Below are 25,401 nucleotides of genomic sequence, written 5' to 3'. Positions count from 1 at the left end.
AAAAGGAAATAATCACCAAAGCAACATTTGTGTTCCTTCAGCCTCAGTTGTCCACACAATTAGATAAAGAACTTGTATAAAACTCAGATATATGTGGGCTCTCAGCTTACATCTCATCACAGAGCTGCTCTGTTTTATATAAACTCAAGTGTTTGCCTTGTATGGTTTGAACTTTCATTAACTGCTTTTATAGCAAAAAAAAAATAGATTCTTGCAGGCATAAAAGTAAATCCTGGTTTGTTTCTTTTTAGGGCATTTTATCTCTGTGCAAATGGATACATTTTCCTGCTTTGTCAGGGAGCCCTTTCACTTATGAATCCTTCCTCCCTTTGGAGAAGCAGGGATGGTGCTGGCAGTTTTCTATCTGTGTATTTATTATTTTAGGCTGGTTCTGCAGTTACTTTACTGTGAGCAGTTGTGCTGATGGATTACTAATAGTCTGAATTGCAGATTTATTGAACACAACTCCTCTGGTTGTATTTCTGCACGGATTCTTGGATCAATTCTTTCATCAGACTGGGTGTTTTTGGAATATGTGGTATTATTAATGAGGCATCCTGGCAGATTGGACTTCAGCATTTGTCATGCTTTCATGGCAAAGGACTGTGCTGCTTGCTTGGTAACTATTTAGTGAATTAAAGAACAGAACAATTATTTTGTTTGGATGTTTTAATAATTGCTTCTTTTTTTTAAGAAATGCAAAGGTATTATATGGAAAAGGGTCTTTCATAGGCAGGAAATAATTTATATAGGTATTGATTCCTGGAAGAATACAGTCCTTGGTGTAGCTACATAAACTACTACTAGGAGAGGAAAGTGTACATAAATACTAAAATAAGGAATTTACTTCAGGCAGCAGTTTGATTTTGGGATTCCTTGTTCATCCTGAAGAGGAGGTCAGAAAATTCTCTGTCTATTTTTGCAAAATTGGTGTTTTTTCCCGGGTGAGTGGTGCCAGCCAGAGATGCTACAGTGTGTTTGTCTTAAGTACAAGCTGAAGTGTGCCCGACCTCTTTGGTATTTTGGCATAACTGAATTCCCACACTGTGCTGGCTCAGGCTCATGGACTTTTCTGGAATTACTTGCGGAAGGAGTTGGGCTGAAGTAAAAGACTCCCATTAATGTGTATTCAGGAGTGAGGTGATTGTTTAAGTACCTGTGCAAAGTGATAAATAAGGTATAGAATGAGCAGCCAGGAGTATTCTCACATCGTTTCCCTTCCAGTGATAAGGATTTAATCTTTCCACCATCAATTCTGAGAGAATGGGGTCGCTGATGGGATTAACTGGGAGAGCCCAGCTGCAGGACTTGGGAGTTGCAGTGATTTCCTTTCCACGTGGTTGGGATGGGACCTTGTGGTCCATAATCCAAAATCAAAGGTCCTGCACAGTGGAACTGGAGCAGGAAATCCTTGTTGCCTTTTCCCAGCGCGTTTGTGCAGAGCTGGGGGAGTCTCTGGGAAAGTGCTGAGCTGTGGAACTCATTCCCAGGGCTGTGGTGATCTGCTGGAGGGGGACAGGGAGGGAAAACCCTGGCAGAGCTTCCTGCTGCCAACAGGATGCCATGGAGGAGGAGAGAGTCTGCTTGAGCCTTTCTGGGCAGATTTTGCTGTAGTGGAACTTGCAGGGCTCCCTTTGTGCTCTCCCAGACAGAAAGTGGAAAGACTAGTCATGCAGTTCCTCAGGACTGGGAGTGATTCCCCTTTGATAAACCTGCTTTTGATGCTACTTCGATTTTGTTAGGGCTTTTTTTTTTTTTTTTTTTTTGTACAAGCAGCTCAGAGCAGATTAGAAAGAAGGTTGTTTTCACTCTTTAAGAGCTGCTCTAACCTGAGGATGGAAATCTTTCTATGGGCAGCTTGTTGTTAGTGAAAACAACACAAAATTTGGAAGCAGGAGGTTTTCAGCACAGTCTCAGTGAATAAGCCTTTCAGCTGGGTGGAAATTCACAGCCAAGGTGGTGCAGGTACCTTGGGCCTGCCAAGGAGCAGCGCTGGGATGAGGGATGAGGTCAGGAATCGATGGTGGTTGTGCTGGAAATGAGTTCCATGAGGTCAGCAGCGCCCAGAGCTGGAACAAGCTGTGCTTTCAGTGCTTTTCCTGGGTCCAGGCTCTTTGTGGCCCCACAGCCACTCTCTGAGAAGGTGTTTTCCATGTGGGAGCCAGCTCTGTTTGTGTGCTGGCATTCCTGTGAAGCCTTGTGCCTCTCCCGGGAGTGGCACCCGATCCCTGCTCGGGTTTGTGATGAAGGCAGAATCCAGATCCTCATTACAGAATCACACTGCTTCTTGCAAAGTCAAACAGTCTGATGGGAGCTCATCACCCCTGAGAAACGGATTTTAAAACAGACATTTGCACCAGTTTTCCCATTTTCTAATTTTCCTTGCAAAAAGTGGATCCAGACAAAGTTTTTAGGGAGAGCAGGAATTCCAGCTGGTGCTGCTCAGTGACTTTGCCTTACTGAAATGCTTGAATTCCTTCTAAGGTTGTGATTTAACTTTGAAGTCTGGGCTTTGTCTGACGATTGTTTTTTAAACCCAGTTTTCACTGGTGGGTTGCTGTTGCTGGGTTTGGAATTTATCCTTCCTAGGTGTGCTTTCTTGCAAGAATTCTTACATTGTGCTGTTATCTATAGTAGAATGTGAGCTAAATTGTGATTTGGGAATTGCCATTGACAGCTTTTAAGCACTGCAGTTTTCCTCAAGGTGTGGCCTTCCAGGACCACAAAAAGAGAATAATGCCTGTATTTTACAAGTTGGTAGTTGGAGGAGCTGAGGTGGCCCTTCAGTGTTGGGACAAAATTAACTTTTCTTATCAAGAAAGCTGGATCTCCTCCCTTTTTATGGGAAATAACTGTCTTGAAAGTTTTTCCTGGCAGGGAATAGTGAGGGGGTGGACTTGGCAGCTCTTACATCCAGTGTGGCATGAAATACATCAGTTAATGAGATAGGTTAGTAAAATTTTTTTGGGTTACTAAGTTGCTATTTCTCCATGTGGGAATTGTTGGGTTTTAGTGCTTTGGGGCCTTAGGAGGACAATAACTTCATTGTGCTGTAGAAAGGAAACTTGACAGGGATTTTTGTCATGTGGGGGTAATTCCCTATTTAGATATTGTGTATTAATCTTCCTAAAAATACAGGAATGGAGAGTGTTTGCTTTGTTCCTTTGAAGCAGTGATAGGTTTTTTTTTTGTCCAAAGATGCTGTTGCCTTGATAAAGTTGTTGCTCCTCATGGCTCAACAATAGTTCTGGGTGTCTCTGATTGAAGCATTTCATAAACAGGGCTTTTTATTTGGTAATTATCCATGGGAGATGGAAAAGTTTTATTCCTATTGTGCAAATAGGGAAATAAACACAGAAAAAAAAAAAAAAAAGAAATTACTTTCATATCCACTGAAGCTGAACTGATTGCAAGGCTGGGAATCGACCGGAAAAGTGAGGTGCCAAAATTGTGGGATTTTGGTGCCTTTTGGTGCTTCCTTCATGGGATTTACAACAAACAGCAGTGGTAAATGCTCAGAAACATTGCAGGGGGACACAGAAAACATTGTGATTATAAGGAATATTTTGACATGAGATTATATCTTTTTGATTCACACAGTTCTTTGTGTGGTTAAAAAAACATTAAAAGCCATTTGAAATTGCTTACAGGCAGATACACTGTTATTATGTGTTTAAATATATAAATATATATGTATTGAAATGGTTGAAACCTTGAAAGGCACAGCAGAATCACCATGTTGCTGAATGACTCCACGTCTCTGTTGGCACACAGGGTAGGGAAAGGGAGGTGTAATCTTTTTAAGAATTCAGCTTTTAAGCTGTCATACTCAAAGAGTAAATAAAATAACGTGTAGGAAAAGCTGAGGTACCTTGAGCATTTATCACTGTGTGATCTCTGTGTTAAAGGTAGGAAAAAGAGTATAAAATTTCAGTTTTATTTTGCTCAGGGTGACAGTTTGGTTTAACAGCCCTGTGTAATGTTAGGTATCAATTGAATAGTAGGTAGGTAGTAAATTAATTTGCTTTAGTGTGTTTTGCTTTTTAGTATTGCTGAATGTGTGTTTTTACATGCAAAGCAAATATTGACTGAAGGTGAGGTTATGCTGGAGCCTGATGGCTTTTGCAAGCATCTTTTATGCAGCTTTTTTTCCCTTGTGTCATGTTTCAATTGCTTTGAATGATTAAAAATAATCCACATTTCAGAGCCTAAAACTGAGTCACAAAAATGCTTTCTTTAAAGCTGGAAACAATTTCTTTTCCTTGCTTGTGTGTAAATACTTCAATGGTATCAATTTACACCAGGAGTTACGGGTTAGGAACTCTTTGAAATGGCTCTTCTTGACTTTGTAGATTAATTTTTTAACGTATTCCATTATCTTTTTTTGGGTAGATTGGCAGTGATGTCATGAGACAATTAAGACATGGCTCGAGTTTTTCACTAGACTTTTAAGCTGAAGGAGTGAAAGGCACTAAAGAGCTTTGTGGGGCTCCTGTGAAGCCCAGCCCACATCAAGGTGCAGGGGAAGATAAGGAATTGCTCCAGGGGATCTGCTATCACAGGGACTCCACAGACCCACCAGCACAGCAATGATAGATCCTCAAGTGCCTCTGAAAAACCCTCTCAACTTCCAAATCCAAAGTTCAAGTGCTGTGAGTGAGGATAGGTTCGGGAAAATAGAAATAGGAGAGGATTGGTGGAATTAAATACCCCAAAATGGTCTCAGATTTTGCATCCAGAGGCCTTTTTGCAGAGTGGGTTGGTGCATTCAGGTTTTAGGCTGTTCTTGGAAGGGCTGCTGGCTATGGAAACAGGAAGGAATTTTTTTGTGGTTGCAGTTCTGTCTCCTACCTGCCATTCCTCCACGGGGAGTTTTCCATCAGTGCCACCTGTTTCTTGTTCTTCAATTCCACTGCCCTGGGAATTCAGGGATGTGGAAGTCCTTTGGCCCTCAGATGTGATCTGAAAGCCATTCCAAAGAAAGATTTTTATCACTTTTTATCACTTCTTTTATCACAAAAAACCACTTAAAAAAACTATTATACTCTTTTCCTAATTGATACTAGTAACATAATTTCCTGAATTTACTTTCTTCCTTCAAAGATTTTCCTTAAAGATTTTCCACATCCATGTAGGATAAATGTATCTGTTACCTGTTCATGAACTGAACATTGGAATAACTCCCAGTTGTGGTGGGAACTTTTCATTCTGCTTGTATTTTTGGTAAGGAAGCAGGTGCAACCTGTGGTGGGTACTGAAAGGCTCCATCAGGAGTGGGATTTCTTTTTATAACACTGGACAGAATGTTCTGATAAGGTGGAAGAGGTTCAGATTTATTGCTGATTCTAATAATAAAGTCATTAATAAATACTATATTTGATTTAATATTTATTTACTCTGAGTTCTGGACAAAATTCATGTCTCACTCTTCTTTTTGCTTCTTTTTTCTCTCCCAGTTCATATCCTTTCTGCCAGGCAATTAACTGGATGTGGCCGTTTCAGCCACTTGTTCCCAACATCCACCTACCAACACATGAAGATGCACAAGAGGATTTTGGGGCACCTCTCCTCTGTTTATTGCATAGCCTTTGATCGCAGTGGCAGGAGAATTTTTACAGTAAGTTTAAAATCTGGACCTTTTTTTTTGTGAAGATTGCTTTGTTTGGTTTGATTTCTTTCTTGAATTCCTCAACAGTCACTGATTGAGATGGAGATGTGATTTTGTTCAGCTGCAAGTTGCTTTTCTACTAAATTTACCTTCCTGGATTTGTAGTGTGTCAGTGAATACTTGACAATTATTTTAAGTTTTTCTCCAGAATGCAGTGACATCCATTTCTGTGGTGATGCCCCTGCTTTTTGTTGGGCATATATAAAAATCAGCAGATTTTTCAAACGAGTGTTGCATTTTTAGCTGTTGATGTTAATCCCTGTGCATGGAGTGACAGGACAAAGAGGAATTCCCACTGCCAGAGGAGAGGGTTATGAGGGATATTGGGAAGAAATCCTTCTCTATGAGGGTGCTGAGGGCCTGGTACAAGGTGCCCACAGAGCTGTGTCTGCCCCATCCCTGGAGCCAGATTGGATGGGGCTTGGAGCAACCTGGGACTGTGGAAAGTGTCCCTGTCTTCCAAATAGATCCATTTCCAGCATAAACCATCCTGTGATTCCATGATTCTCTTTTATCAAATTGAAATCCTTGACTCCATATGATGATCCCCAGGCTCCACAGTTCACAGAATCATAGAATCCCAGAATGGTTTGGATGGGATGGAATATTTCAAAGTGCCACCCCTGCCATGAGCAGGGACACCTTCCACTAGCCCAGGGTGCTCTGAGCTCTGTCCAACCTGGCCGTGGACACTTCCAGGGATCCAGGGGCAGCCACAGCTTCTTTGGGCACCCTATGCCAGGGCCCCCCACCCTCACAGGGCAGAATTTCTTCCTAAAATTGGACCTCATTGGGATCCCACAGTGTTGTCCTGTCGGTTCACGGGGGTTGTGATCTTGTCCATCCCTGTGATCCATGTGTGACATGCATGGAACCTGTCCCATATTTCCTGTAACCTTTGGGAATTCCTGTGCCGTTCCAGGGGTCAGATGACTGTTTGGTGAAGATCTGGGCCACGGATGACGGGCGCCTGCTGTCCACCCTGCGCGGCCACTCGGCCGAGATCTCGGACATGGCCGTCAACTACGAGAACACGCTGTTGGCCGCGGGCAGCTGTGACAAGGTGGTCAGGGTGTGGTGCCTCAGGACCTGTGCCCCCCTGGCAGTCCTGCAGGGCCACTCAGCTTCCATCACTTCCATACAGGTGGGGATGATGAGCTTTTCCCCTAAAACCTTCACTTAGAATGGTAGTAAGAGTTGTGGCGGTCAAGGATAAAATTGGTGGTTTTGGCTGTGATTTGTCCCAGCTCAAGGGTGTTTTTCCTGGTTATCTCAATCCTGTGGTGCCCAGGAGAGTATCCTCCTGCTTACATGTGCTTTTAGCTGTGTGATCCCACTGCTGCTTCCTTAGGTGTACAAAATGGGAGATCTGGTGCTTTTCTAGAGCAACTCAGAGAGCAGCAGCATCTCCTTGCCAAACTCGTGTTTGGCATCTTTGGTGGTGCTCCTGGCACAGCACCTGACCCAACACTCTTGTGTGTTCACAGAGAATATTTGTTTTGCAGAAGGATCAGTTAAAATTCCTTACTCCCCATTTCTTGTTTCCTTGTTATCTTAGTTTTAAAGAGCTGTTCTGGTTGTTGTAGCAAATGCAGATTTTCTTGAAAACAACTTCACAACTGCCAGGCAGAAGCCTCCAAAAAAATAAAATTCCAGGATGAAAAAGACAATCCCTGCAATTTGGCAGGTGATGCACATAGAGGGGAGAGTGAGTGGGGCTGTTTGGCTCAGAATCCCTCTCTCCTGGAGTGGTGCTGCCTTGGATTCAGCACAGGCTTCTCCATCGTGCCAGCATTCCCCAGGAGTCTCATTTCTCCCCATTTTCCCTACACTTCCTGTTTTGTCTTATTTCAACCATGTAAAGGTGATTGTGTTAGAAATGGCTTTATAACTGGTGTATTATTTGTTTACATCTTTATGTATGTATGCATATATATATATATGTATGTGTGTGTGTGTTTCTCTCAAGCTCTTTGTAAAACTGAGTGTTTGATCCAGTCACTGCTTTTTGAGGAAGCAGTGCTCTATTCCTTTATCAAATTACCAGGTAGCCTGAGGATTAAAGGTATTGCTGCAGTTATGAAATCAAGAATAAAAAGCTTTCCCACTCCTTAGAAAGGTTCAGGAATTAGGAAGATAGAGGAGAGGGGATCCTGCTGTGCAGCTGTTCTTCATTGGGCTTGGATGCAGCAATAGTTGTGTTTGCCATGTTTGATCCAGTTCTATCCTAGGAAGAACTGGTTTTGCCCCATTTACAGGGTTGGGCTTGTTTCATTTCTCCAATTTCCCTTGTGTGGTACAAACAAAGAATTCCTTACCAAAATGTAGGTGTTGTCCATTTCCTCAGCTTTGTTTTTTGGAAGTTCAGGTTCTGTGCTTACCCCTGCTCTCTGTACTCCTGGGGAGAAACTAATGTGTTAGTGAAAAACATTCTTGTCAACAAGTTTCCAGCGTGAAAGAAGAGAAAATAGGAGCTGGTTTAATTGTTACAACTTTTATTTTCAGTTCTCTCCAGCAAGGAAAGGAACAACTCGATACCTCACTTCCACTGGTGCCGACGGAACAATCTGCTTCTGGCAGTGGCATGCAAACACCATGAAATTCAAGTGAGACTCTTGAGATAATTGCAATTGTTTGGACTCAAGGAGGAATTCATTTTTAATTTTGGCATGGAGGAGAATGCTGAGATAATGCAATAAGGGTGTTTTCTTGCTCAATAAACTGGTGTGTGGGGCAGGAGCACTTTGGGGTTCTGTGGTGTTGGAACCCAAAGGGGTCCAGAGATTGGGGTTGTTATTTCTGAGGTTTGTGCTTTGCAAGCCACACTTGTGGAAGAAATTCCAGCTTTTATATTCAGGATTAAATCCCTGTCCAAAATGTACAGGCAGAAGAATTTATTTGCCTGTAATCAGAAGAATGTACATATGTAGATGTCATCAAATCCATATTTAATCAGGGGGAAATGCTGTTGGAATAATGGTTTGGCAAGGTCTGCTTCAAATAGATTTGAAGTGGTGAGGATAATGATAAATCAGTTCAATAATCTTCTCAGTCTAGAGAATTACTGCTTTCTTATTAAACTAAGGAAGGAAATTCCTAAAATGAAAAATAAATTCCAGCAAACTTAGGTGAGAACTATAAAATTAAGAGATTTGAAATGAGCTTGGCCTCAACCTGCTGAGCTGCAGGGAACTGTTTGTGTTGAATAAAGAAGGAAAAATAAAAATACTGTGTTTTGCATGTAGGGATCGTCCTGTGAAGTTTGCAGAGAGGTCCAGGCCTGGTGTTCAGATCTCCTGTTCATCCTTCAGTTCTGGTACATGTCCAGCATCAGCTGTTTCATGAATCTGGGGCTTTGGTGACAGTTCTGTTACTTCTCTTTAAATATAAATAGTGTTAAACCCTTTTCCAGTAATTTTATTCCTGTCAAATTGTGATTATTGGAAATCTTCCCTGCAAAGTGTCTGCCTCAAGCTGCTCTTTCTCTTTCTTCCTGTAATTTAAGCTAAAATATCTTGACCAGTTCCAAGGCTTTCAGTCTCTTGTTTTGCACATCAGAAATATTTCTCTGTAACATCCTTTTAAGACTTTACCTTGTAAAGTTTTTGAGTGAAAAGTTGTGGAAATCCTCTGTCAAAGATTACACTTTTGCTAATCTTCCAAATTAGGCTGAATTCTCAGAGGATCGATTCAATGTATTGGAAAATCTCAGCTTAACAAACCTCCTTTGCAGCTTTGGATGAGCAAAAATACTGATTTTTACAAAGAAAATGATATAATTACTCATTAAATTTGCTTTTTGAAATTGAGAACTTTTGCAGAGTCGCACTCCTTTTTTAAAGCCAGAAATCCTGAAGTAACTAAACCCATTTCAATGCAGTAAATCACACAATAGTGCCCTTTTTGAGCAATATTGTTAAGAAATTACAATAAAATACCTTAATCACTACTTCCCAACTCAGCAATAATTTCTCTGATGTGTGTCAAGCAGATATTGAAACTGCATTTAAATATTATATTCAACATGTTTACATTGAAATTTTCTGTTTAAAACTAGTTTGCTGCTTTGACAAGAAAGCAGCAAATTAAAGTAAATTAAGTTAAAAAAGTTGTTCCTTTTCTGTTTTAGGTGGCATGTTCATTGCAACAGGGAGCACTGACCATGTGATAAGAATTTATTATTTGGGCTCAGAATCTCCAGAGAAAATGGCTGAGCTGGAATCTCACACGGTAAGAGGCAAATCCAAAAGAAAATCTCTTTTTCCCTCCTTCTTTTCCTCATTTCAGGAACTTGATTTCTCTACATCCTATTTTTTTTTAATTTACTGTCTAGAATTTGTTTGGCTTTCAACATTGTGGTATTTAAATGCCTGGAAATTTGTGGGATGTTTATTTTTAAATCCCTCTGAGTCCAGAGGTTTATGCAAAGTAGGCTTCATGTATTTCATTCCCCAGAAAACTGAGGGTCCAGGTGATTTTCCCTTATTCTTGAAAGAATTCTGTGTTGGAATGAAGAATTAAAACAGTTTTAATGCACAATGTCATTGTTTCCTATTAAACTTGCTGTTGACTGTTTAGTTAAATCCACATAAGACAAAGTAATTCAGAATTTGGACTGTGCTGTCAAAATTTGGGTCACAATGGTGACTTCATTTAGAAAATAAAGCTTAAAAGCATATTTTTTTCAGATAATGCAGACATGTTCCCATAAAAATTCAAACTACAAATTTACCACCTCAGGAACATTTTATGGATTAAGCCCAAGGTCTGAATTGATTCCCTGGGCTTCAGTGGGAGTCGTGGCTCTCCCTTTGAAGTCTCCAAGCCAACTCATCTAACAAGTATTTAGCTCACAAAAGAAAAGGATGTTTTCTGTATTGAGCAGGTTTGGAAGAAGCTGTAATTCCTTTAATTTCTTTAAATCCACTCTTAATCCTGCAAACAGCTGCCAGCCCCCCCTAAAACAAATCCCAGTTACCAGGAGATGGAGACATCAGTGGGAGTAAGGAGAGCAAATCATGGAGCCAGCACAAGTATTGGGCAAATTAAAAAAGGGGCAAAACTATGTCTAAACCATAATATTTGTTACTCAATAATTTGTGAGTGTTAATAAAGCAAGGGTAAATTTTTTGATGCACTTTCATGTTAGGTGTAAAAATTGCAGGAAACCATCACCTCTCTGAAGTTTCCTATTTCAGTGTTTAACACAAGTTGTCTGGTGAAGTTTTAACTTCAAATACAACTTTTCTGTACTTGAATTTTTTCACTTTTTTTAATTTTCTAAGTAAAAATCTCATAATTGAGATCTTTTAGGCTGAGTTTTTCACTTCTGTTGTTCTCCTCCCTCCTGTTTAGGACAAAGTGGTTGCAGTGCAGTTCTGTAACAACGGTGACAGGTGAGTGCTGGGTTTTGGACCTGACAATGATGACATTTAATTTTCCAAACAGCATTTCATGGAAAATTTGGCATAACAGGAAGATTTGCCCGTGGGCTTGGCTTAATCTTGGACAATTTATAGCAGTGTGTTGCAAGATGTGTGTCATGTCCACAAGCTCGAACTCGTTGTCCTCTGCTGTAACAACAAAAATGTTCTGTAACTGTGCTTTTAATTTGGTTTTTCTGTCAAACAGCAAATTGGAACCCAAATTTTATAATATTTCTGTGTAAGAACCTTCCCAGGTAGCCCCCATAGGGGTTGCCTGAGGAGGAAGAGCATTGTAATCAATGTTGTCTAAAGCAAAAGTTAGTAAATATAGATATTTTTATCTCAGCTTTTGCTCCTATTCCTTATTTTGCTGGGCAGGAGGTTTAAGGGATGTGCCTTTAAGGGATGAGCCTTCCAAGCCCAACTGTAGCTGTGCACCTGTACTTGGAGAGCTTTGTCATGTGGAATTATGTGGGAATGTGCTGGGATAATTGTACCACCAGTTCCTTCCAAGCCATGTGAGAGGGAAGGGGGTCACACACTCACTGAAAATTATATTCTGTAACAATACTTTGAATGGAAAAGGGGTACCTTCCTTTTAATTTTAATATAAAGAAGTAAAATTAAGAAGAAAATTAATTTGTCACAAGCATTTTCAAACTCTTTTTCATCCCATTGAAAAAAATCAGGGAAACTGAAAAGGTGAAACAATTACTTAATAAAATTGAATAGATTTGCCTTTTAAATGTAGTTTTGTATATAAATGTAATATACTTCCAAAATGTATTACTTGAGGAGCTTTTTCCCCAGTTTCTCAACAAAATTTATTTCAGTTACATTGATGGCCAAAGCATTATGATGTGGTTAAATACATTTCCTGCATACTTGAAATTTTTAAATGAGGAGGGGTTTAAAAATGAAAATATTCCTGTTCAGCTCCACAGGCAGGACAACCTCCTTGTGCTCCATTTGGCTCTTTCCCTTGCCTGTCTTCACCCTGTCCCTCAGTTAATGCATTATAATTTATGCCAGACTCCTGGCACTCAGTTTCCCTTTCTTTGCTGCCACTCTGAGCTGCTCCAGGGATTTGCTGATGTCATTAAAAAGGGAATGTGCAGCTCGTATGAATTACGACATTGAAGTCATTCCAAGGCCATCTGCTGCTGGAGCCAAATGTAATTAATGTTGTGGGCTAGAAACTCTCTTGTACCCTCCAGGATCTGAGAGGAAAATTGTAACCTCAGGAGTGAGAGAAGTAGAGATGCACAAGTACACACTTCTAAGTATATATATATAAATTTATTGCTGTCCATGTGGGGATGAAACCATCTTTATTCAGAATTTCATGCCTTTTTTTTCCCTTTGCCCCACAGCTTAAGATTTGTCAGTGGAAGCAGGGATGGAACAGCAAGAATCTGGCACTACCATCAGCATGACTGGAAGAGTCTGGTCCTGGATATGGCCACAAAAATGACAGGGTAAAGCAGAGCAAGCAGAACACACCTCGTGGGCACATTTACCTGCAAGCTAAATCCTCCATTATATTGAAAACTGGTTATTTGCTTCCATTTCTAATTGATTTCCATGCATTTATTGAAAATGTTGTGGTTAATTCACCCCCAAAGAAATAATAATCTGTTGGTACTTCCTTATCCTAATGGTTAAGGAATATTTAGTATTTTACAAATGAAATAAGAATGTCAAATGATTTATCTCACAGAAGGAGGTAGAGCCCCAGTAATCATTTGGTAATAAATAAATATATATATATATCCAACATGGTTTTAAACATTGTATTTCTACCTTAGGTTTCCAGATAAGAGGTGAAATTAGTGTTTGTTTCTCAGGTTCCATTAGGGTTTTGAGTTTTTCTTTTTGAGATCCTCAAGTGACTTCTTTAAATGCCCTGTAATTGAATTGTAATTGAATATTCACAACAACCAAGAGCAGAAATTGAGAAATCCATTAGGCACTTGCTTTGCAGAATTCTCCATATTTCAGTGGTTGCATTTGCAGTGTTTGCAGTCGGAAGTGTGAGTTGGATTTATTTAGCAGGTTCCTGCTCATTGTGGAGTTTACTGATATTGATGACTGGTAAGAAAAATGCCTTGTAGGAAAAAGCCTAATAGAGCTGAAAGGAAAAATTGGGGTAGGGAGGGATGATGGCTTAGGAACAGAGGAGAAAATGTCCTTTTTAAGGAAATAGAGCTCTATCAATCTCAGTGGCACTGAATATTTCCTGTATTCGGTTTTTACCACTGCAGAGCCATCCTTCATTCTCTGCCTTAGCCAGAGTCACAAAGGTGCCTGTGATCCATCCTCCCCCAGATTTCATACTGAATTAGCCTTCTAAATGTTTCCATATGTAGTTACTGATTTATTCCTTTTTAAATTGCTGATTTCCTTAGAAACAATGTGGCATCTGGAGAGGACAAGGTCACCAAGCTGAAGGTGACCATGGTGGCTTGGGATCGATACGATGCCACCGTCATCACTGCAGTCAACAATTTCCTCCTCAAAGTGTGGAACTCGTCCACAGGGCAGCTTCTCCATAGCTTATCTGTGAGTACAATTCCAGGGGGCAATCCCAAGTGGATGTAGATCACTCTGAGATTGATTTGAGGCTGAACTCATCACCATTCCCATGACAGGGGTTTGATGTTGAAGTATCCAGCTGTCCCTGCCTGCTGGGAGGAGGGTGCACCATGGGGACAGGAGCTGATGTGCAGGATCCTGGTGACTGCTGGGAACCCTTTGGAGGCTCCATTTGTGCCCTGGTGTCTCCTTCCTCCCCACCCTCCCCATCTCAGTGGTGCTGAGCAGTGACACTGCCAAGCCTGTGGCAGGAAGGGTGACCAAGCACAGTTCCAGTAAATTGAGGTGTCATGTGTGTCTCCCTGATCTGGGATGTCCTCTCAGTGACTCCCAGCACATCTGGAGGTATCACATGGGGAAATAAAACTGCTTTTTTTCCCCTGCTGTCATTGCAGGGTCATGATGATGAAGTTTTTGTTCTGGAGGCTCATCCCTTTGACCAAAGGATTGTGCTTTCGGCGGGACACGATGGGAATATTTTTGTTTGGGATATAGACAAAGGAACAAAAATTCGCAATTACTTTAACATGGTAAGAAGCATCACAGAAGGTTTGGTTTCTTCTTTTTTCACAAAACTGGTCTTTAAACAAAAGCAGATTTCATTAAATTCCTCCAGAGCCAGTACAGTTCTGAGATCTTTGGTGATCTTGCCCTATGACTGCCATTAACATAAAATGTAGATTTCCAGGTGGTTGTTCCAGAACATACATTAAAAGTTGTGTTGAAATTTCAGGACAGAGAGAAAATGTGAAGTTTTGCTTTGTTATTCAGTTTAACTCTAATAAATAAAAGTGTAAATCACTCTTGAGCAAGATAAGAAATCACAGAATGAGGATTCAGTACGTGTTGGAGCACAGGGGAAATGTTTGTGAAAATGCTCTTATAGTGTCTGGTTGTGAAAGGAATTCTCTGTGCTTGGTACAGATTGAGGGCCAAGGCCATGGAGCTGTTTTTGATTGCAAGTTCTCACCAGATGGGCAGCATTTTGCCTGCACAGACTCTCATGGACATCTGCTACTATTTGGTTTTGGATGCAATAAATATTATGAAAAGGTGGGTTGAATGAATTTTAAACTCTTCCCTGTCTTGACCTGATTTTGTCTTAGAAGTATTTGTGTTACAATTTATTCCCTCAACCTGCCCCAGACAAAATAATAATTAGGTCATGGAGTAGTTGCTGTTTATCTAAATCAAAAAGATTTAGACAAGAGACTCTATAGATAGAGGAGAAAAGCATTTACTCCTCTGTCCACCTCTCTTGGCCTATTTTACTGTTGAATTTCTGCATCAGGCCTTGGTAATAAACCACAGTTGTGGTAGGAATCTGCTCTCTGTCACAACATTCCTTGTGCTGATCCCACATGTAGGAGCTGTGCTTTATGGGAGCCATTCCAGAGCAGCAAGGCAGCTGCAAATGGCCATTGATTTATTTCCTGAATTGCTTCTCTTTCAGATTCCTGATCAGATGTTCTTCCACACGGATTACCGGCCCCTGATCCGGGATGCCAATAATTATGTGCTGGATGAGCAGACTCAACAGGCTCCACACCTTATGCCTCCTCCATTCCTGGTGGATGTTGATGGAAATCCTCATCCCACGAGATTCCAGAGGCTGGTGCCAGGGAGGGAAAATTGCAAGGATGAACAACTTATTCCTCAGCTGGGATATGTGGCTAATGGTATTCTGTCTGAAGCTCATGAATAATACAAGTGTGGCACAGTATGGAGCACCAGCTCCTGGGATGGTGCTGTGAGGATGTAGAAATTAATGGTTTAAATTCAATATACAGGTAGAAGAGAGGGTAGGGTGGGGTGGGGTTATGTGTGGAATCAAATTCACTGGAGGCAAGAGTATTCCAAAATCTGTGGATTTTCCCCAGGTATATGGCAGATGTTCAAAGCATTGTCTATTAACCTCTGTAACTGTGGATGTGAGAAAGCAAGCAGGAAGGTGGGGAGGACATGGAAAGCCAGCTTTTGTTTTGTAAAAGAGTTATTTTTTCTTCCATACACAAACTTTAGGCAAAATGTTGATCTCCAGAAATACCTTCCATTCTTACCTACTGAAGCATTATTTCTTTCTGCTGTTTCTAATGGCTTGTGTTTATGTTCTACATGTGGTCTGGAGTTTTAGGATTTTATTGTAACTTCTCTTCTAAACTTTGCCTCCATTTATTACATGAGAGCAGAAAGCCAGCTGGTGATCAGATGTTTTGCAGAGCAGACAAATTATGGTGCAGAGTTTTAAATGGGATTATTTTATTTCTGTGCTGTTTGCTAATACAGAAATCCATCATTTAATCAGCATTTGTGGTTTTGTTCCTGTCAAGGTGATGGTGAGGTGGTTGAACAAGTCATCGGGCAGCAAACCAATGACCAGGATGAGAGTATCCTTGATGGAATGATCAGAGAGCTCCAGAGGGAACAAGATTTGAGACTAATTAATGAAGGAGAAACTCTTCCAAATCCTCCCCTCAACAGATCCCACTCTGTTAATGGAGGTCAGTGACCAGCCTTATCTTCATCAGTTCCTTCCTTATCACAGGAAGGACTTATCAAACTGTTAATGTCAGTTCTGACACATTGTCTTTGAAGTTCTTTTCTCTCCTCCTCTTGTACACCTTGTTAACCCCTGTGGAGCACTGGGATGTTCTGTGGATTCCAACAGGGGAATTATAAATTTAAGGGGCAGCTGAGGGCACCCAATGGTCTAACTGGGCTGTATCTGATTGTTTGGAGTTATTAGACTGGAATTATTCCTGCTATAAACCAGTTTCCTGAAAAATAAGCATGAAGTTCACTGTATTGTGTTGATATCAGTGCAGAGATGAAGCTTCATAACTGCAAAATGCCAAAATGAAAGCATATAATTAGGGGCTGTCAGTGGAATACAGTGTTGTGACAGACTAATGGTTTCCTGCTGCAGCACAAGGCTGAGCATCAGTGCTAATAAAATAAACATGTTGCTCTGTCTTAGTGTTTCCTTAGAAAGCTTGAGATTATTCTCCTGGTAAGTGTTCTGCTACTGTGATTTTATTTTTAATACACAGAGTGATTAAAAATTGAAACCACACTCAATCAGATGTGAGCAGCTGAGTGAGTGCAGCTGATGGGAGGGAGCAGACGCCCAGCACTGTGCTGCAAGTCAGACTGAGCCTTGGGAGAATTCACAGCTGCTAATAAATCACTTCTAGGTTAAGTGACTGATTACATGTGTTTGAAGTAGATTTCCTGGCAAAGCTCATTAGGATTTGGATGTGGAATTGTTTGTGTTTCAATCCAAGAAGGAGTAAGAAAAATATCAGGGAAAAATATGAAAATGCATTTTTTCTTTGATCTAAGTTGATATTTCAAAAAGGTTGCCTAAAAGGCAGTTTCAGCTCACACAAAGTCTTTTCTGCTGCTTAGGATATGTTGATGTGTTGTACAGCCCTAGTTTTATTTGTGTGTCCCTGTAGTTGTGTGAAGGAGTTTTCAGATATGAGCAGTGTGGAAATCAAAGCAGTTCCCTTCTGGAGCTTGCATTGGTCAGTGACTTTGCCCACATGAACTGCCCATTTGAGTAAGTTAATTGGATTTTGCTTAAAGTATTTAGACAGCCAGATATTTTTATATATCTTTGCACAACCATAAATGCAATATTATAATTTGATATACAGCATTTAAGCCTGTGGGAGTCGTGAAGGAAAAGTAAGGACAATTATAGCAGTGATTCCATTATTATCAATCTTTGTTTATCAATCTTTGTGCCTTTAAATTGTGGATGTGATACAGGGAAGGAATTGTTCCCTGTGAGGGTGGGGAGGCTGCCCAGAGAAGCTGTGGCTGCCCCTGCGTCCCTGGAAGTGCCCAAGGCCAGGTTGGACGTGGCTTGGAGCACCCTGGGCTAGTGGAAGGTGTCCCATGGCAGAGGCTGGCACTGTTTCATCTCTAACATCCCTCCTCGCCCAGCCACCCTGTGGGTCCATGATTTTATGGTGGTCCATAGAAGTGAAGAAGCTCTTTCCTTCTTTCTCTCTCCCAGCCCTTCGCAGCCCGGGCTTGGAGGTGGCCTCTCCTCCCAACGTGGGGCTGCGGCGCAGCGGGCAGATCGAGGGCGTGCGGCAGATGCACCTCAACGCACCCCGCAGCCAGATGGCCACCGAGAGGGACCTCATGGCCTGGAGCAGGAGGGTGGTGGTCAACGAGCTCCCTCCAGGCATCAGCAAGTAAGAGGCTCAATGGGAGTGGGATGTGGAATGTGGAATGATCCTTTCATACTCCTGGAATAAGTTTTGGGCTTTGGCACTTGGTTGGTTGGGTTGTTTGGAATGTTGGGATCAGAATGGAGTTGAGAATGGTAATTTCTTCTTTTCACGATCCAGTCTTTCCTCAGTACTCCAAGTACCACATTTTCCTCAAGCTTTATTTTAAAAAGACTTGAAAATAATTTTAATACATTGGAAAATAATTATGGCTGCTCAGCTAATGACTTTGTTTCTTTAACTTGTGATTCCAGAAGCAAATGGATGGATTCTGCTAGGGGGTTTTATGCACAGATTTCTTAGAGCAGCACAAGTATTTTAATGTATATGTTGAGGAGGCTGTTGAGTTCCATGATGATTTAATGAATATAATGTCTGTTTCTTGTGTATAATTAGGGTCCAGGAAGAATGTCGAGCTGCCAAAGGTGAAATAGAAATCAGTTTATACACTGCTGACAAGAAGAGAAAGCCATCCCACACATTACAACGGGTGAGTTAGTGCTCTGGAAGAGACAGCGTGGGTGGGAAGCAGTTCTGAGCAACAAAAATAAGACCAGTAAAAAACCCCAAACCAATTTTATTGAATTATTTAGAAGATCAATAGTCCTAATTGTTTCTCTGGCTCACTGTCTTCTTCCTTCTGTAACTGTGATTTGGCTGTCTGTAATATCCAAATAGTGGTAAATCTCTATCCTTGGGGTTTCGGTGGTGGGAAGATGCTGGGAAAGGAAAATCGCAGAGCCACGGTGGGTTTTCAGTTCGACTTGTGGAAAGCAGAGGTGCCAGACTTTTACAAGGGCTAGATTTATCTTATGCAGAGACTGCAGGAATTTTATAGAAAAGAATGGTATTTTTAATAATTTCCTTTCCAAAGACTGCTACTTTATAAAGTAGAATTTCTGTTAAACCAAGAATCCGCACCTGAAACATCCGCAGTGTGTCAGAGATATTGTCTAATTGCACAAGGATTTCTTACTGCTCGGTTGCGACTGGGGTGCAACGCTCAGCCACTGTAACCAGGCACTTCTTTAGTGTGTAAAACTGCTGAGTGGCTCCCTGATGTGTCCCTGTTTTGCCCTGGCAGAGCGAGCTGCAGGCGGGCGGCGGGCGCTCGCTGCGCAGGAACCAGCGGAAGCGGCAGCACGCGTACCAGACGCGCTCCACCATCGAGCACAGCCAGCAGGGAGCCAGCCACAACCCCTGTGCCCGCCACGACTCCGACAGCTCCTCTGAGGTCTGAGCCTCCCAGCAGCCTCCAGCAGCTTCCCCCTTCCCAAATCCATGTTCAGGTTCCATGTGTCTGCTGGAGGGAGGAAGTTTGTGCAGCTGATGCTCAGTTTGAGCAGGAGCTGCCAGGACTGGGGTGGGGGGGCAGTAAAAATAGGTTTTTCAAATGTGTTTGTGGCAAAAGGCAGTGTAAAAATAATATTGGCCCGTTCTAGGATGGGAATGGTCGCCTCACAAACCTTTGGCACATCCTTTGTCTCCATCTTCAGCATGGATGATGGAGCAAGGGGGTCCCAGTGCTCTAAGCTGGAGGGCCATGAGTGAGAGTGATCAACTCCAGTCAGCCCTGAGCTTGTGTGGGATCTGCTCCAGCTGGATTCCTGCAAATCAATGGGGCCTGAGAGAATTCATCCAAGAATCCTCAAATTGCTGCTGATGCTATCACAGAGCCTCTCTTGATGGTTTTTTGAGCAGTCTTGGGAACCCAGAGAGGAGGTGGCAGGGACAGGACCCAGGGAATGGCTGGAGCTGTGCCAGGGCAGGCTCAGGCTGGAGAGCAGGAAAGGTTCTTCCCCCAGAGGGTGCTGGGCACTGCCCAGGCTCCCAGGGCACAGCGCCAAGGCTCCCAGAGCTCCAGGAAGGTTTGGACAGCCCTGCCAGGGATGCACAGGGTGGGATTGTTGGGCAGGGCAAGGAGCTGAGCTCTGATCCTTGTGGGTCCCTTCCAGCCCTTCAGGATATTCTGAGATTCTCCACATGGGAAGAAACACTCAGGTCATTGAGTCCCTGGGATTTGTGGTGTTCCTGTGGCATGTTGGTTTTGGAGAGTGAAGGATCATTTACCTAAATGCCAGGACAGGGTTCAAAAGTAGCTTAAAACAGCTCCTGTATTTTTGGAAACCTGGAGCATTTTCAAGTAAATTTAACTGGGTTGTGTTAAACCACTTGCTATTTTGGGACTTCATGCAGCACATGGATTCTGGGTCAGGACTTTGATTTCATTTTGCAGTGCTTTGATTTCATCTACATCTGTAGACTGCTGTTGAAAGAGATTGAGTATTGGTATTTATCATTGATTTTGGCAAGGGAAGAACTTAAAATATACCAGATAAATATAACTTGTTCTTCTTAAGGAAGAGAGTGAACATTGCTGCTTTGTAAATGCATTGAAAATAGAGAGCAGCTCAAAAAGCTGGGCCCTGAGCATAAAATTTATTAATCAAGCACTTAAAGAAGAAGTCATTCTGTAGTTCTGATATAATTAAAATTCACATTTGTTCTAAAGGAGCTATATAAGGATATATTATAATATTAATTAAGGTATAGGAAGAACTTGTGGATTTATTTCTTTAAAGCTAAACCAGCCTTGAATGGAAAGCATTTCTTGTGTGACACAACTTGCTTGCAAACAAAAATGATACATTTTACCCTTGGCCCCAGAGTGAATCCTCTTGTTTTTACTACAGGAAGATGAGACTGTTGGCACAAGTGATGCATCCATGGATGATCCTGTGGCAGCCTGGCAGAGTGAAAGCAGTTCCAGGTACCTCCACTGGGCTCTGAACTGGGAACACTGGTTTATTATGGGATTTAAATAGGACAGTTGGTACTGAGATATTCAGACTTCATCTTGAAGACTGATTTTTAACCAGTTAGTCATGAAACATTTCATATTGTGATTTTTTTTCTCTTCCTTTTTTTTCAAAGTCAAAAACTATTCTAAAAAACATTTTATAAGAAGACATTGCCTTTAATTAAGAGCTACTTGAAAAAAATCAATGCCAGTTTGCCATTTAAATCCTGTATATGTATTATTTGGTATTAAAGAAGTCAGAGCTGGATTTTTAGGGAAGTGCTCTAGTTCTTTAAATGTTCCATGCATTTTTTGCTGCCAGTTCTTATGAAGTCAGTCTGTGAATCAGTGAGATAATAAGAATTGGTATCAACCATAGATGTAGTTTTACTGTGAGTTTCAAATTGATAAAAGAATTTACTGAAATCACAAATCAGAGAGCACTTGTTTTTCTTTAAATTCACATGATAACAAAATTCTGTGCTAATCCTGAGCAGAACCAGGAGAACAGGTTGAATGTTTGGACTTTTCAGTCCCCTGTGGGGAAACTGAAGTTTTCTGTTCTCTTTCTTACAACTTTTCTATTATCTACAGTGATTCATCAAGTGAATATTCAGACTGGACAGCAGATGCTGGGATTAATCTGCAGCCTCCAAAGAGACAAACCAGGCAGGCAGCTCGGAAAATCTGTAGTAGTTCTGAAGATGAAAATATGAAGGGAACAAAAGGGCTGGAGCCAAAGCGAAGGAAACTGAAACAGCCAAGGAAGAAGGTCAGCACGTGTAATTCTTAGTGTCTTTTGTACTTCAAGAATATAAATTTATGTTTTAATGGTTGTTTTCAAAGTAAAATATTTTATAAATGGGCACAGAGTAAAAAAATATTGCAGCATAATTGCAGTAATTGTGCTACCAGTGGTACAAAGAAATTTTTCTGTTTGTTTTATTGGGCTTCCATGTTTCCCACAGGTGGTTCCTCATTTCGAATGCTATTTTCTTCCTCTCAGATTTATGCTCTTCACCACATTCAGGTTTACAACAGGGTGGTTTTGTTGTAAAATTATAATGGATCTGTATTGTATTGACATGGTTAGATGTCTTTTTCCTGGTATTTTTTTAAAGACATTTAGAATATTTATAAAAATACAATTTATTTCTTTATTATAGAACCACAGACTGGCTTGAGTTGGAGAGGTCTTAAAGATCATCTTATCCCACCCCCCTGCCATGGGCATTTTAATGATTTATGGATGTTTTAACGCATTTTAATGATTTGTGAAGGTTTTAATTTTCAGTTATATTTATAACAAACCTGTCTATTTAGTGGAGATTTTGGGAAGGACGACACTCCACAATTTGCTCTTCCTTGTATCTTACCTGCAGTAACTGCTGCGCGATGAGTTTTCCATAGTAATTAACTGTACTCTGAATATTGTGTTGATTGCATTCTGAATTAATGCAGATATTTAACTTCTGTATGTAACTTACTGTGTAATGTCCTGACGTGTGTTTAGAAAGCCAGTGGGCTGCTGTCCCTGGAAGGGGAGCCCAGTGAGGAGTGGCTGGCCCCGCAGTGGATCCTGGACACCATTCCCCGCCGCTCGCCCTTCGTGCCCCAGATGGGGGATGAGGTACTGCCCTGTCCTGGTTTGGAAAGCCAGGTGTCTGCTCTGAAATGGAAAATGTAAACCCCCTCCCTCTGAGTTGTTGTAGTTTTTAAAATTAAGGCGCTCTCAGGCAAAGATATGGGAGCAGGGATAACAGTTCTTTATTAGGGAAGACAAAAAAACCCCAAAAACAATGCAGTAATACAAAACAACACTGCCAGAGTCAGAACACGCCCTGACACGCTGTTGGGATGGGTGTTGGTGGCAGTCCCATTAAATGGTGGCTGGAGCCCTCCTGGAGTGACAGATGTGGTTCTGTAAAGCAGTGATCCTGTAGAAGGGTGGAGTTTTCCACTGAAGATCCAGTGGTGGTGTAGATAGGCCTGGTTTTCCTCTGGGAATCCACTGGGAAAGGGCTGCTCCTGTGGGAATGCAGTGGGCAAAGGCTGCTGTGGTGTCCCAAACCTCAGATTCTATCCGGGTAGGAATGCTTGGCTCCTCCCCTGGGTGGAGCATCTCCCTGTGGGGTGCTGGAATTGGATCAGCCATGCAGGGACACTCACTGGCCATGGACAGAAGATAATTAATAATTAATGGCCCATGAACAGCAGAGATCTCCTGCAGGGAGGATTGGCTGTGGGAGAGATAAAGAAAACTGCCCAATTGCAGAAGATGACTGCCCCACCTCTGACAGATGGAATAGAATACACAGCCCCATTTCCACATTGCAATCAGCAGCTCTGCTTGCTTTGGACTCTTCTGCCCAGCAATATTTGCAGGAAATTGTGCTCAGGACCGGCTGAGTTTTGATAACTTCGTTAATTCCCAGCTAGTTTGTTGCTTACAGATTAATGTCTTGTGCCCCTTTTTCTGCACAGGTAAATTGGGATTAACATGAAAAATCAGTTGTGCATCTTCACTTGCACATTTCTTAATGATCTCAGTTTTAAAGCACAGAGCAGGTGCCAATTTGGCTGATATAAATATTTTTAATTAGAAGAGTGTTTTATGATGAAATAAATAAGTGTGCAATGTGTTCTCAAAGGGATAAGACCTGGTATTATGAACAGGAAGAGCACAGTCATTAAACTAATTTTCTCTCCTTTTCTCATTTGCTCTTTTTTTCTCTTTTAATTTTCTCTTTTTTTTTCTTTTTTAAGATCATCTACTTTAGGCAAGGCCATGAAGCTTATGTGAGGGCAGTGAGGAAAGCCAAAATTTACAGTATTAACATGCAAAAACAACCATGGAACAAAATGGAACTCAGGGTAAGTTCAAGAAATACTTCAAAGAGCTGAATGTCTCTGTAATGTTAAACTGACATGAAAAACCAACATGAAAAATGTGAAGAAAGGATTGCTTTAAAATGCTAATATTAAAGTTTTAATTGTAAATATTAAAGTTGTTTTTTATTAACACAAAGTCTTTACATCTGTTTACTTCCTGGTTTTGGATTTGATTCTCAGGGGTCTCTTTTCACACAAATTATTTTTTCCTGAACACTGAATTAATTCAGAACCCAGCACTGCAGAGCTGCTTGTGGTTCTCTCACCACTCTACAGTGACCTGAGCATTTGGGTTCTGTTTCTTGTTTTTAGTGCTGTGGTAAGAAATCATGGTGTAAACACCTAAATGTGTGCAGGAGTTCTCTGAAACACTGGATCTTGCTTTGGATGAGCTCCCCAGCCTTAATCCGCAGTATTCCTTATTTTTTCCTGCTTTCCTCAGATTTCTTATCAAGAGAAGAGCCCATATACATGCTCATAATCATTTAACCATGCCAGTGGTTCTGTTAATGAAAGTAATTGCTTTACTGGGAGAATACCCAGTTACCAGTCCCAGATATTCAGTGATTTTCCAGCTGTGATTTTCCAAGGCATCATCAATTTGTGAGGAAAAGGAAATAGCTGTTCACTTAGGATGGGCTTTGACAGGACATGAACATAAAGGCTATTGTGGAATTCCCATTTTCAGAGGAAGAATTTCCTTTCTTCCCACTGTGCAAGAGTGAGGGGCCCTGGAATAGTTCAGGGAGAGTCTTTGGTGTGCTTAAAACTGAGTTTGTTCCTTAGAACCTTCCTAAATAATTTGTAGGAATCCTGTTCATAAACCTGCCAAGGGAATGAGCTTCTTCATTTTTCTTTTTGAGGTGACAGTGATTGATTTTAGTATTGGGGAAAGAAAAATTAATGGGTGAAATTACCTGTGCTGTAGAGTGGAAACATACTTGGGTTTTATTAATATGTTTCAGTTAAAAATGGATATTTTTGTTTTTGGCAAGATAAAATAATGCTGTTCCATGCTTCTTGCTAACTAGGAACAAGAATTTGTGAAGACTGTAGGAATTAAATATGAAGTTGGGCCTCCCACACTCTGCTGCTTGAAGCTTGCATTCCTGGATCCAATCACAGGCAAAATGACAGGAGAATCCTTTTCCATAAAGTAAGTCACTGGAATGCTGATTACATTCTTCAAGAGCTTTCCTTGCAGTGTAGATGCTCCCCCCTCCTCCTTTCTTATTTCCTGTGCAAGGCATGATGATGGCAGTAATGGTTATCCCAAATGCATGGAATTTGAGGACTGTGCAGTTCATCTAGAACTGCATTTCTGGGTAATAATAACTTTGTTTGGTCTTATTTCCTGAAGGTACCATGATATGCCAGATGTTATTGATTTCCTTGTGCTGCATCAGTTTTATAATGAAGCCAAAGAAAGGAACTGGCAAATAGGTGAGGTTTTTTTTTCCCAATTCCATGTGTTTTGCACCATTTCTGCAGCTGTTTAATGGGACACAGTGTCTTTATTACATGATGTAAAGGACTATACACACGTGATATTGTAAAGATTATTGGAAACTTTTATTTGATGTTTGCTGCAATTCCTCTAGCAAAGAAAAAAGAGAGAAATGAGAGAAACTGTTCCAGGGGCAATGATAGCAGGAGAATCTCCTGATCTGTTGGGATCTGAGGTGTGAGGCAGCTGTGGGTAATTCCCAGAGATGGGCAAGTCCTGCCCTGAGGGTAAGAGCTCAATTCCTGTGCTGGAAAATGCAGGGATGGAAG

The 25,401-nt window shown here is 41.3% G+C and overlaps 1 protein-coding gene across 1 annotated transcript in view; it reads left to right on the top strand.

The window, feature by feature from the left end:
* BRWD3 (bromodomain and WD repeat domain containing 3) overlaps positions 1-25,401 on the top strand; it is a 46,034-nt gene that overhangs the window by 11,114 nt on the left and 9,519 nt on the right. Inside the window, exons 7-27 of the mRNA XM_054289561.1 lie at positions 5,457-5,617; positions 6,591-6,812; positions 8,174-8,274; positions 8,914-8,984; positions 9,798-9,898; positions 11,024-11,064; positions 12,468-12,572; positions 13,503-13,656; positions 14,085-14,219; positions 14,614-14,742; positions 15,143-15,368; positions 16,020-16,190; positions 17,714-17,897; positions 18,330-18,423; positions 19,018-19,167; positions 20,627-20,703; positions 21,328-21,505; positions 22,247-22,363; positions 23,500-23,607; positions 24,657-24,781; positions 24,986-25,068. Coding sequence (XP_054145536.1) covers positions 5,457-5,617; positions 6,591-6,812; positions 8,174-8,274; positions 8,914-8,984; positions 9,798-9,898; positions 11,024-11,064; positions 12,468-12,572; positions 13,503-13,656; positions 14,085-14,219; positions 14,614-14,742; positions 15,143-15,368; positions 16,020-16,190; positions 17,714-17,897; positions 18,330-18,423; positions 19,018-19,167; positions 20,627-20,703; positions 21,328-21,505; positions 22,247-22,363; positions 23,500-23,607; positions 24,657-24,781; positions 24,986-25,068 — 2,733 coding nt within the window. The remainder of the gene's footprint in view (positions 1-5,456; positions 5,618-6,590; positions 6,813-8,173; positions 8,275-8,913; positions 8,985-9,797; positions 9,899-11,023; positions 11,065-12,467; positions 12,573-13,502; positions 13,657-14,084; positions 14,220-14,613; positions 14,743-15,142; positions 15,369-16,019; positions 16,191-17,713; positions 17,898-18,329; positions 18,424-19,017; positions 19,168-20,626; positions 20,704-21,327; positions 21,506-22,246; positions 22,364-23,499; positions 23,608-24,656; positions 24,782-24,985; positions 25,069-25,401) is intronic.

The sequence above is a fragment of the Melozone crissalis genome, unplaced genomic scaffold (assembly GCF_028551555.1).
Source record: "Melozone crissalis strain CALT ecotype California unplaced genomic scaffold, PUWL_Pcris_2 ptg000068l_1, whole genome shotgun sequence".
NCBI classification, from domain to species: Eukaryota; Metazoa; Chordata; class Aves; order Passeriformes; family Passerellidae; genus Melozone; species Melozone crissalis.
The sequence above is the reverse complement of the archived record's forward strand: the minus strand, read 5'-3'. Positions and strand labels throughout refer to the sequence as shown.